The 12,921-nt window shown below is 42.3% G+C and overlaps 2 protein-coding genes across 3 annotated transcripts in view; one reads left to right on the top strand and one right to left on the bottom strand.

Annotated features, from left to right (window-relative positions):
- fam184b (family with sequence similarity 184 member B) overlaps positions 1-3,397 on the top strand; it is a 27,911-nt gene extending 24,514 nt beyond the window's left edge. The window contains exon 18 of one of the 2 annotated variants that reach the window (XM_058082659.1): positions 668-3,397. In XM_058082659.1, the coding sequence (XP_057938642.1) occupies positions 668-740 (73 nt within the window). In that variant the 3' untranslated portion in view covers positions 741-3,397. The remainder of the gene's footprint in view (positions 1-667) is intronic. The other variant, XM_058082665.1, reaches the window with a different exon arrangement.
- haspin (histone H3 associated protein kinase) lies at positions 1,891-12,921 on the bottom strand. Its single transcript, XM_058082679.1, has 15 exons — positions 12,468-12,921; positions 11,759-11,893; positions 11,450-11,590; positions 9,388-11,041; positions 7,705-7,843; positions 7,582-7,634; positions 6,994-7,179; positions 6,652-6,737; positions 6,471-6,533; positions 6,061-6,152; positions 5,370-5,449; positions 5,144-5,232; positions 2,528-2,670; positions 2,340-2,442; positions 1,891-2,258 (listed from the first exon to the last, which is right to left on the bottom strand). The coding sequence occupies exons 1-15, from the start codon at positions 12,644-12,646 to the stop codon at positions 2,057-2,059; spliced, it is 3,345 nt and encodes a 1,114-aa protein (XP_057938662.1). The 5' UTR covers positions 12,647-12,921; the 3' UTR covers positions 1,891-2,056.

Here is a 12,921-nt window from a genome sequence, read left to right as displayed (position 1 = left end):
CAGGCAGAAAGAGATTGAGTGGTTGTACATCTTATTCTCCACGGGAAATGCTCCAATTGTTGTCATTGTCACATAGAGGATCTTTGATCAATGTAAACTTTTTGCTTCTGTTTTAAATGTATGACTTTCGTAGGTACTTATATTGTAATTATATACAAAGTAAAACTACTCATATCATATTTGGCATATCTTTGTTGAAATATTTATTCATCATTCATTCATTTTCTACCGCTTATCCTCTCGAGGATTCTGTCTTGGATGCTGTCTTCGGGCGAGAGGCGGGGTACACCCTGGACTGGTTGCCAGCCAATCACAGGGCACATACAGACAAACAACCATTCACACTCACATTCATACCTATGGACAATTTGGAGTCACCAATTAACCTAGCATGTTTTTGGAATGTGGGAGGAAACCCACGCATGCACGGGGAGAACATGCAAACTCCACACAGAGATGGCCGAGGGCGGGATTGAACTCAGGTGTCGAAGCTGTGAGGTCTGCGCGCTAACCACTTGACCACCATGCAGCCCTGAAATATTCATATTTATTTATATTTTATATTTTTTTACAATTTCAGGGTAGTCCAAGTTGAATGTTTAAGCCAATTGTAAATGTGTAAATGTGATCCCACTGACATCCATTTGATTTTATGTTTGTGTTCTAGGGGGCCTTACGTGGAGCAGAGAGGGACTGAAGCGCTAAAACAGGAGTGGTTTACCAAATACTTCTCCTTCTGAGCACAACTCAACAGTTCATTGCTTCTGCAGCCTGTGTGAGTGTGTGTGTGTGTGTGCTCTTCCCAACATCCATCTGGGAACTCCACCGATTTTACACATGGACAAAAGTGGACAAAGACAAATCAAAATGGATTGCAGGGCTGAGAAGGAACAACGCAATGCTGAAAGCAAAGAGATGCTCCAGTTGCATTGTAGGTAATGTAGTATGCTGACATCATTTCTATACTGTATGTATATCTGGTTTGTTGCATTGATTTTGAAGATGATATATGGAGCATTGTGAGAGATACTATAAAATCGGTGGAGTGCTCTCAGAACAGACCCATGGGCTCATCACCAGCAAGGCCATCTCCGACATTGCCTCAAACCTCAACCAAAAAGTGCTTCTCAAAAAAAAAAAAAGGAAAAAAAATCTGACCTCTTCTGGGCCTCCTGGATCTTGTTTGTGTGGTTTGAAATGTCTCCATGTTTTGTTTTGTTTTTGTAAAGCAGTCTTCCTTTTTAAAAATTTGCTTCAATGTTATCACACGGTTATTGAAGGCAAATCTGTCCATATCGCCATGTCTTCTACTATGGAGGCATTCCACGTATCCAATCAAGATCCGCATTAATACCACACACACACACTTCTCACCATACCAAAATGAAGCTTGTTTTGATGCAAAAATGTAAGATAGTCTTAATGAACAAATTGAATAAATATTTTGTTTTTCTACTTGATGCTTCTTCATGTGCTGCTCAGTCCAAATGGACGTTCCTTAATAAGCACTATTAACACCCATAATCCAAATTAGTATGGTATTAAACCATCCATTTTGGATGGTTTTGAGGTAGGCATTGGAATTAAAGCAAAAATAAAGTTACCGGGGTTGGTATTGATGTGCTATTGAAACAGGGGGCATGTTTGGAATGCAAAACTGAACTGCAGGATGTTTTTGTAGAAATGTGTTGTTCAGTACGTTGGAATGAGGCTGATTGCCGTTCCATTTGTTACTGTGATGGACAAAACCATCAAATCATCATTAAAACATCACATAATACAAGTGACTGTTGGAGATGTTATCAATGAACGACCCATTCTGCTTTATCATTAACATATAAATATTAAACTGATAATCTCCTTGGCTCATGAAGAGCTCCTCGTCCTTTAATATATCACACATACACATGCCCAAGGTCTAAGGTCAAATAAGTCCCCCACTATGTAGCTGTTGTCTGGGGAGACACAAGCACCAGACTAGATTGCCAGGACAGGCTTTTATTGCATGCCTGAATCATCTCAAAACAGGCCCAATAATCCCTTATAAAAACATGTGCTATTGAAAAAGGGGGCATTTTTTGAGTGCTTCTGTTGCACAACTGAACTTCAGGATGTTTTGGTAGAAATGTGTCAGTTCCTTTTGCGTGTTCTTGGTGCCCCTTCCTCCCGTTCCACGATACCTCATGGCAAGCAGCTTGGAGCACAGGTAGTGGAGCCACAGCACGTTGGAATGAGGCTGGTAGCTGTTCCAGTCGTTACTGTGATGGACAAAAACATCAAATCATCATTAAAACGTCACATAATACAAGTGATTGTTTGAGATGTTATCAATAACCGACCCGTTCTCCTCTCTCATTAACCGATATATATCAAACTGGTAATCTCCTTTGCCCATGAAGAGCTCCTCGTCATTGGAGATGTCGCAGGATACTGTGAGACCATCTGGAGAGGGAGAGATAAGCGTACAATGCAGTCATTTTAACTCGCAATCAAACATATAAGTCGACATCTGAAGAACTCAACTGACCAATTTCCAGTCTGGAGAGAGAGTAGTCAATGATGCGCACAAGAACACCTTTTGTTTCCAGAGTGTGGACTGTTCCATTCAAGAGGTAGCTCCCAGTCTTCTCTTTTGTTGTTTTAACCAGGACGTTGCCCCAGTGGAGATCCCTTTGCAAAGAAAGCACAGGTTGACAGAGCCTCTAAAAAACATCCACAACATATTTGCTTTCTTGTAGTTGCCGGAGAGAACTGTATACATACAAAATGTGCTTACAGCAAAGGCAGTGTTGTTATATATCATTTCCTTTTTAGCAAACATTTTCACCCCTTGCTTTTTTCCCATTTTTTTTGCTATTTCCCTTTTCTCAAACTTTATCAAAAAGCTTTTCTTTTCTTTTTTCGATTCTTAGGGCATTCATTCGCAATGTCTTGACATTGCATTCATCTAGTTTATGGAATGGAATACTGTTCTGGCAGTATTCCATTCTGGAAATTTGAAAGTGACGGCAAACTTTGTGTGTGTGTGTTTACTTCGGTCAAAAAAATATATAAAAAAATAATAAAAATAAAAAAATAATAATAAAAAAAAAAACGAAACTGAAAAATTTTAGTCCCTTACACTTCCTGTATTTTGAATAAGTTCAAAATAAGAGCATGCCCCAGTACCACATGCAGTTAAGCCACTCATTTAGTCCACACTTTCCACTCAAACAGACAGTTTTCACTCAGAAAACTGAGTTAGAGCAGCCTATCTCATTCAAAAGAGAATAAATCTCACCCATATTCAACTCTTGTTGTTATGTTTCCCCACATACAGTGAAGAAAATAAGTATTTGAACACCCTGCTATTTTGCTATTTCTCCCACTTAGAAATCATGGAGGGGTCTGAAATTTTCATCGTAGGTGCATGTCCACTGTGAGAGAGATAAACTAAAAAGAAAAATCCAGAAATCACAATGCATGATTTTTTTAACAATTTATTTGTGTGATACAGCTGCTAATAAGTATTTGAACACCTGAGAAAATGAATGTTAATATTTGGTACAGTAGCCTTTGTTTGCTATTACAGAGGTCAAACGTTTCCTGTAGTTTTTCACCAGGTTTGCACACACTGCAGGAGGGATCTTGGCCCACTCCTCCACACAGATCTTCTCTAGATCAGTCAGGTTTCTGGGCTGTCGCTGAGAAACACGGAGTTTGAGCTCCCTCCAAAGATTTTCGATTGGGTTCAGGTCTGGAGACTGGCTGGGCCATGCTAGAACCTTGATATGCTTCTTACGGAGCCACTCCTTGGTTTTCCTGGCTGTGTGCTTCGGGTCGTTGTCGTGTTGGAAGACCCAGCCACGACCCATCTTCAATGCTCTGACAGAGGGAAGGAGGTTGTTCCCCAAAATCTCACAATACACGGCCCCAGTCATCCTCTCTTTAATGCAGTGCACTCGTCCTGTCCCATGTGCAGAAAAACACCCCCAAAGCATGATGCTACCACCCCCATGCTTCACAGTAGGGATGGTGTTCTTCGGATTGTACTCTTCATTCTTCTTCCTCCAAACACGCTTATTGGAATTATGACCAAAAAGTTCTATTTTGGTCTCATCTGACCATAAAACTTTCTCCCATGACTCCTCTGTATCATCCAAATGGTCATATGCAAACTTAAGACGGGCCTTGACATGTGCTGGTTTAAGCAGGGGAACCTTTCGTGCCATGCATGATTTCACATCATGACGTCTTAGTGTATTACCTACAGTAACCTTGGAAACGGTGGTCCCAGCTCTTTTCAGGTCATTGACCAAGTCCTGTCGTGTAGTTCTGGGCTGATTCCTCACCTTTCTTAGAATCATTGAGACCCCACGAGGTGATATCTTGCATGGGGCTCCACTCCGATTGAGATTGACCGTCATGTTTAGCTTCTTCCATTTTCTAATGATAGCTCCAACAGTGGACCTTTTTTCACCAAGCTGCTTGGTAATTGCTCCGTAGCCCTTTCCAGCCTTGTGGAGGTGTACAATTTTGTCTCTGGTGTCTTTGGACAGCTCTTTGGTCTTCGCCATGTTACAAGTTAAAGTCTTACTGATTGTATGGGGTGGACAGGTGTCTTTATGCAGCTAACGACCTCAAACAGGTGCATCTGATTCAGGATGATACATGGAGTGCAGGTGGACTTCTAATGGGCAGACTAACAGGTCTTTCAGGGTCAGAATTCTAGATGATACACAGGTGTTCAAATACTTATTAGCAGCTGTATCACACAAATAAATTGTTAAAAAATCATGCATTGTGATTTCTGGATTTTTCTTTTTAGTTTATCTCTCTCACAGTGGACATGCACCTACGATGAAAATTTCAGACCCCTCCATGATTTCTAAGTGGGAGAAATAGCAAAATAGCAGGGTGTTCAAATACTTATTTTCTTCACTGTATTCAGACAGCCAGCCCAACGTAAAAGACTGTTTGTTTTTTTTACTTTAGCTGGATGAGTGGATGTGCAACTACCTAAATTTTTTTTTTTAAAAACGGGTCAATATGGTAATCTTGCCGACTAACCAACCAACTTTGCATTTGGCAGAGGTAAAGTACTTCCCAAAAGTCAACATGTATACAGAGTCAGGTTAGTAAAGTAACTGAACAGGCTGTGTACCTATGTTCAAAGTGTAGCTGCTGCTCAGCCACAGCCAAGGCAGCGGTCACCTGATGAAGGATACTCTTTGCCACGCCCAGCGACGACAGCTTGAAAACACAATACATGTTGGCATGATGAGCACAAACCAGTCTCTTTCAACAATGTGCCGTTCACTTGTAACACATAGATAAGCATGCTCAACAATACACAACCAAAAAAATGTTGCTGTGATGTGTGTTTATACCGTTCCATTGCTGTTCTCGAGGTCGACGCCACCAAACTCAAACTCCAGGATGATAAATAACTGCTCCTTTTTGAAGAAATCTAGACAGTACAAGAGGAAGTCTGTGAATATTCTGATTCATGGGGTTCACTATATTCTGAGGGCATTGAATCGGTCCCAACTGGACTGTATGGGTTGTCATAGAAGACATTTCAACTCTCATCTGATAGGCTTCATCAGTTTGTGCTCATGACTAGATAGGTCAGCTCTGGCATGAGGAGTATTGTCCAAAGTAGAGGCAGGCTGCACCAAAGAATGATTCCACTCTTATGGTGCAAAACAACAGTTAGGAGAAGAGTACAGTGAGACGTCATGTGAGTGGAATCGCACTCTTGATTATTCCATTTAGTTGTAACAATGGTCATGGATGCACCTGAAATCAAACGTGTCTGTGTCGTTTTATTTATTTGAGGCAAGATTATTGAATTGGTCCGCGTTGCTGCAACTCAAGGATTTATTTGGAGGTGTACGTCACGCTGCACGTGAAAACAACAAAATGCATGAAAAATGTGGACCAATACTAGTGTCACTTGTCAACTTCCAGTCACGAGTTTTGTCCCAACTGATCGTATTCGCTCACAAGGCAGCTGGATCACTTTCCAGAATTAATCATTTTTCAGGTTTTCCTGCATGTGTGGGAAAGCTGAAATACCTGGTCTGTCGTTCTCAGATCCCTTTTCCTGATCGAATGTGTCCCAAGCCTTGAGGAACTCTGAAGGGTAACAACCTCGGACACAGTGAAGACTACAAGGGAAAATAAAACTACAGTCAGAAAAAACAAATACACATGGCAGGGTCCCTGCATGACAAAATAAAACCCTCCACATATTAAAAATGAGTGCTCTTGACAACTTTGCCATTAATTTAACAGTTTTGAAATGTTCTCGGTTGATGTTATGCTGGTTGTTGAAAAACATGGAATAAATAAGCCATAAAAATGTTGTCATCTTTTTTTAATGCAGATGCAGCAGCACCAGTCCGTGCTCCCATGCAGCCAGCCACCACAAAAAGAATCATAGGGGAAACCTTGCATGGGTCAGCAAATGTGCAAACAAGACTTACTCATTGAGTCCAATAAAGCTGCTGGTCTGATTCTGCTGTTGGCCCTTCAGGCTGCTCAGCTCCCTGCAACAATGCAATATTGTTTACAAGCTCATTGACGTCGGGATTTCAATAAAACTGCAGTGTGAGCATGAGTCGTGCACGCTGTAAAATGTGGCACCATGTTAATGGAAGTAATTACTTGGAGATGATAATCTCATGGAGAATCTCCCCTAATGTCTTCTGGTCTTCTCCATTCACCTTCTCATTGCCCTCCACTGGAATGACCTATTAGGACAAAAACAGTTTTCATGCAAGTGCTGTTTTAAATTACTGTGTTATACATACTTGCATATAAATATATCTTAATCCTGTTAATAGTTGCTGGAAACAAGCTATAAAACGCTTACAATTGTAATCACTATATCCAAGTCAAGCACATTTTACAGTGAATGTTCTTATCATAGCTTTTTTTTTGCCTTGAAAACATTGGTGGAGCACATCCAGTGCAAATGAGCAGGGAACATGATGTGTGCACACGTACTTTGAGCGCAACCTTGTCTCCTGAGGCGTTGCTGGTGGAGAAGACCTCACCGAATGTACCCTCCCCAATCTTGACACACTGTTTCATGCGTTGAGGGGAAATGCATTCCTTCCAAGGCAGCGGGCCGTGCTGGCCGCACTCCGCATACACTTTCTCTGCATCAGACATGTCTGCGTCGTACATGAGCTGGTGTGCGCAGAATGTGACAAGTGTGCATTTCATTAAAACTGGACAGTAGTGCGGCACAAATTATTATTGGAAACGATTTTGTCTTGTTTACATTTCAAAGAAATTACACTGCTTATTATCATTCGACTCATCATCGTCTTGTTCTGCTTAAAAGGGGACCTATTATGCTTTTCCACTTTTCTGACCTATTGATGTGGTATTCTCATGTTCAATGATGCTAAAGTTTCAGATAAAGAGCATTTGGAAGTGACGTTTGGGATGGCTCGGTTTCAAAGAGCATTCTAACACAGGCAAGTTTGTGATGTCACAAACTCCTCCATTTTGTGTGCAGCCCCAACGGACAGGATTTCGATCTATGTGGATTGGTTCTGTTGTGCCAAAGTACTGCATCATTCCTACCTGGCTGATGTCTGCCGGCACAGGCCTTTTGCAAGACTGCGGCGTGAGGAGCACTGAAAGAGAAGGCCAGTTTGAAACGTGCACGAGGACACAGCTCACTGAGCAGCACATACGACGGCGTACCTTTGCGGTGAATGGAAAGCGCTGATTTGAGACGATTCCAATATTGTGTGTGCGGTGTGAAGTCTGTCAGCAGCGACGAGAGGTTGAGTGAACATGTTCTCACCGGGGTTGAGAAATTACTTGGATGCCTGAGAAGTTCCTGCAGAGAAGTGCATATGACCAAGTTAGTCAGTGGGGAAACGGCAACATCTCTCTTTGTTACTATGCTTTAAAGATATTGCAGAGGATGTGATGTTACAAGAGAAGGCAAAAGTTAAGCCCATGGCACACAGGAAGTCGGATTACAAAGATCTGGCTATTTTGAAAGTTATGTAATGTAATGCCGGGAAAACTGCTGATGGAAAGTTCTGTAAAGAATTTTGAAAACTGCAAAAATGAAGGATATATATATAGTCTATAATGCAAAATATGTTTAAGGAAAGACAATCATGCTCCTCGTGGCACAATACTAAATAAATGAAAGGTGGATATACTTTACAAAGCAGTTAGTATACAATTGATATAGCAGTATAGGTTTACTATTTACAATGTGCAAAAAAAACAAGTGAGCACCAAGAGAAGTTCTTGCATACTGTCAAGCATGGTGATGGTAGTGTCATGGTCTGGGGCTGCATGACAGCTGTCAGTATTGGGGCGCTATGGTTCATTGAGGAAACCAAAAACTCCAACATGTACTGTGACGTTGTGAAACTGGGCTGCAGAGCTGCTTTCCAACACAACGAGGACAAAAACACCTCCAGGATGACAAGTGCATTGCTGAGGAAGATGAAGGTGATGGAGTGACCACATATGTCTCCAGACTTGAACCCTCAAGCAGATGGAAGGTGGAGGAGTGCAAGTGTTCATACAGCTTAAGTCTTTCTCCTCCGACCCCTCCCCAGTCACCGCAGGTGTGCCCCAGGGCTCTGTCCTGGGGCCCCTTCTTTTCATAACCTACCTTCTCCCCCTCGGCCATATCTTCCGTAAATTTAACATTCACTTCCACTGCTTCGCGGATGACACCCAGCTCTACTTTTCTTCCAAACCTAACTCTACACTCCCACCCCGCCTCCCTCACCTCCTGTCTCTCTGAAATAAAATCACGGTTCACCTCCAACTTTCTGAAACTTAATAGCAATAAAACTGAATTCTTACTCATTGGCACCAAATCCACATTATCTAAAGTTGACTCCTTCTCTCTCTCTCTCCATCGACAGCTCCTTAGTCTCCCCCTCCACTCAGGTCAAGAGTCCGGGTGTCATCCTCGACAGCATACTATCTTTTCAATCCCACATCAATAACGTCACCAGGTCAGCTTACTTCCATCTGCGCTCCATTAATCGTCTACGCCCCTCCCTTACCCTTATATTGGTGTTTTTTATCTTCTGTACAGCGACCTTGGGTGTCCTGAAAGGCGCTTTTAAATAAAATGTATTATTATTATTAAGGTGTCCAGCATACACCCACTCTGTGATGAGGCAAGGCAGTTCTAGATAATGGTGCTCACATCAAATACACATTGTTCACTGTGAGGTGTAGTCACTTATGTTGCCTGCTATTTAGACAATAATAATAATGTTATTTTTTGGTAGATAGTAAATCTATACTGCTGTACAAGATGTACACTGTACTTCATTTCTACAGTATTTTCATTCGAGGAAATGTAAGCTGTAATGATATGGAAGGTAACTGTTGGGCGGGCACCTGTAGATCTTTGGGTTGCGCAGACACCAGATCGTTGATAGTGCAGTCGGCGGCCCTCTGTGCACCCCTCCTCTTGAACTTGTGCGGCGTTTGGACCCTACTGTCGTTCTTCCATCGACTCACGCTAAGACCGCTGACACACGCCTTTCGGGTCGTACCCGGCCGGCCAGTTAAGGGGCTCTTCCTCTTTTTCTTCTTTTTGGCGAGTACATTGAAATCTTTTCTGAGGTTTTTGGAGACCGTTTCGTCCGATGCTACAATGTTGCTAGATCTTGATGACACTTTTTTATTGGAATCAGAGTCTTTCTTCATTAGGACTGAAGGATTTGTGAGTGACTTACGCTTCGGGACTTCACATTGCAGGTCTTTCAATTGTGCTAAAGTCTGCCTCTGGATCCTTACTGCCAGGTTGTCAGTTCGACACTTTTGGATCAACGCCATCTCAACGCTCTGTGATTGTATGTCCACTGTGTCTTTGTCATTTCTTAGTCGTCCTGTAGATGTCTTTCTGTGGACCAGTGCCGTTTCAAACTGGGATGAATCCAACATTTGAACACAATCGTTGCCTTTGTTTCCCAGAAACACACTTTCTGCACCCTGCTCTTCTGTTGACCTTTGTAGAGGACTGCTGGCTGTCAACTGTGCACAAGTGAATTTGTCAAAGCTGCTGCTGGTAGACCGAGTAGATTCAACATTGCCCACTAATGCAGACTCCGCCATGAATTCACCATCTGTTGAAAGCAACAAGGGTGACAGTGATAGGTTGACAGGACTATATGACAGTTCTGACTCGGGGTTGTTGCTTGTGGATGGCTGGTCGCTACTTCCTGCAAACAAACTGGCATCAAAAGAAGATTGCGAGGATGACCGCAGGTCTGCGCCAACTGGTTGCCGCTCGGGTGTTTGTCTTTTAAGAGTGGAACCAACAGAATCCAAGCAGGAGGGGAGGACAACCTGCCTGCTAAGTTGCTCTACGGTGAGGTGGTCTAACCTCTTCACACTCACAGTGCAGTGCTGGGTCAAACACTTTTGCTTTACAGCTTCAGTGGGTGACACCAAGTTGTTCAATGCCGACACAAAGCAGCTGCTACTTTCTCTGTCTGAAGTCAGATGTATGCTTCCTAATAGCGCTTTTGTCTTGGAGCGTCCGTCAGTCTTGTTCACAGTCTCTGGGTGTGAAAGGTCATCTGCTTGATTCATCTGTTGCTTCATCTTCTCAAAGGGTGGAGCAGAACATGGCTGCCTAGGTGAGTGCAGGTCTTCTGGGAATGTGCTTACACCTATGCGGCTGACAGATAAGGATGAGGGATTGAGGGACTGATCCATGATTGTGTCGGATACCAAATTGAGCAGTTTGCTGGTCGGACAGGCAGAGGGCGTAGAGCTAAAGATGGGCTTCATGGTCTCAGGCCCAACACTGTGATTTGCCGACTCATTGAGGAGAATCTCTTGCAAGGGGTTTATAGCGAAGCTGCTGTTGGAACTCTCTGTGCTTGAAACCAGCCTTTTTCTCTTCGGAGAGCGGATGATTAGACTATCCTCCCCAGAAGTAAAGTCTTTCAGAGAGTCAAGCACAATTGCTTTTGAGAGTTTGGGTTTGGTAGCAACCGAACGCTGGCGGCAGGTCACAAAACGGCCTAAACGATGAGGAATACTGCAGAAAAAAAGGGGGAAGCAGAGATGACGTTTCTCATTACTTTGTTATTGAGTTATGTTACTCAATACAGTGCCTTCTAAAACTATGGTTGCTTATCAAAGTCGTAAGAATAGTAAATAACAAAAAGGAAAAACCTCCATTGGGTTTTATCATTTCATTAGGACTTTGTTTTCATCGTCCAAGCTCCCTCTTAACCACAAACATGCTCAATAATGTTCATGTCTGGTGACTAGGCTGGCCAATCCTGCCCTTAACCTTCTTCACTATCAAGAACTGTGATTTGGGGGCTGAAGTATGAAAAGGAACGCAATTTTGCTGAAGAAACTGTCCTTTCATGTAACTTGGATAAGCGACAAGGCTTTTGTCAGACGATGCACAGTTTACCAGTACCTAAAAAGTACTTACTTTGAAGTAGTATTGACCTGAAGTGGATTTGGATGGCGTTTTGTCGAAAACAACATGTCATCTTCACTCTCACTGGTAATGGATAGATGCAGCCCTTTCTTTTTCACTGTGATGGCTGCCACAGAGGCAGGTTTTCTTCTTCTGCAACAACAAAGATCAGGTCAGATTAGAGCAGAGGTCTCAAACTTGGAGGCTGCTGGAGGTAGAGTTTAGGTGAGTCGGTCACATCGGATATTGCACAAAAAAAAAGGGGGGGGGGGGGGGTCACATACTGGACAATGATTCGAGCAACAACTCAGCAAAACAGACCTGGTGATCTTGCCCTGTGGAGCAGGCTGATGAAAAGAAGGGGCGGGAATGCTGAACATCTCCTGAGTGATATTCTCTTTTGTTTTCCTCCTTGTAGGGCGGGCTGCCTTTCCTTTGGAATTAGATTTCTTCTGTCTGAAAATGTGAACACATACAAATATGAAAGACGGGTATTGCAGGATTAACATCATAACAGGCCAGAAAGGCATTAAAATACATCTAGACAAATTGAATCATAAATTAAGTATGAACACTGAAACCATAAACACAAGCAGCACAGTACAAGAAAACTGTTCTCTTACACTTTATTCATTCATGTATTTAAAGCATAATATTGTATTATTTTTCACCAAACAATTCGGTCCTTATATAATTATTTACAAATATACATTGAGTCATGTTTATTAGTGTACTGAATATATGCTAAGTAAAAGCTATCTACAGTTATCTCTACTTATCTCATTTTCCTCAGTCATTACAAAAGGTATAAAAAAGTTAATGGACTATGTTGAATACAGGATGTTACTAAATGTACTATTTATTATTTGTTTTGTTAATCCGAGTTTAGAATCCAATCCACACAGCATCGGCGCAGTGTATGTCCACATCAAAATAAACACCACACGTTACAATTTAACTTTAGCGTTGTCGCATTTACAGAGTTTCTTTTCTTATGTGGAGCAGAATAAGTATCTAAATGTATTTGTACCTGATTCTGGTGGGTTTAGCGGGTTCAAATACAGAGTCGTCCCCGTCTGCAGACTCGGTGGTGTCGAAGGCCCGCTTATGGTCCTCCGGTGATAGCCAGGGCGTCATCTTTCGCTTTTGCTTCCCATAAGTCTTCAAATATAACGGCTTGGGTATTTCTTGTAAATACACCGTGGACATTACGGATTTAACGGTACAAAGAAATAATAAAGATAAAAGTAAACAAAGTCGTTACACCTATTGGCCCGCAGCGACGGTATCCGCTTCGCAAACCGTGACCTCGGCTAAAGTAGAAACTGTCAAACAACTAAAGACAACTATGGACCAAATGACATGAAAAGGGTTTCCATATTTGTAATTATTGTGATCATTCTGTTAATTTCGTCATCGTCAAGTAGCAATTGCCCGCTCTTTATTCAAACGGTCGCACCCAAATGATTGGTCGAAGAGAGTGT

Source organism: Doryrhamphus excisus, chromosome 1 (assembly GCF_030265055.1).
Source record: "Doryrhamphus excisus isolate RoL2022-K1 chromosome 1, RoL_Dexc_1.0, whole genome shotgun sequence".
NCBI lineage: Eukaryota > Metazoa > Chordata > Actinopteri > Syngnathiformes > Syngnathidae > Doryrhamphus > Doryrhamphus excisus.
This window is presented reverse-complemented; position numbering and strand designations above follow the sequence as displayed.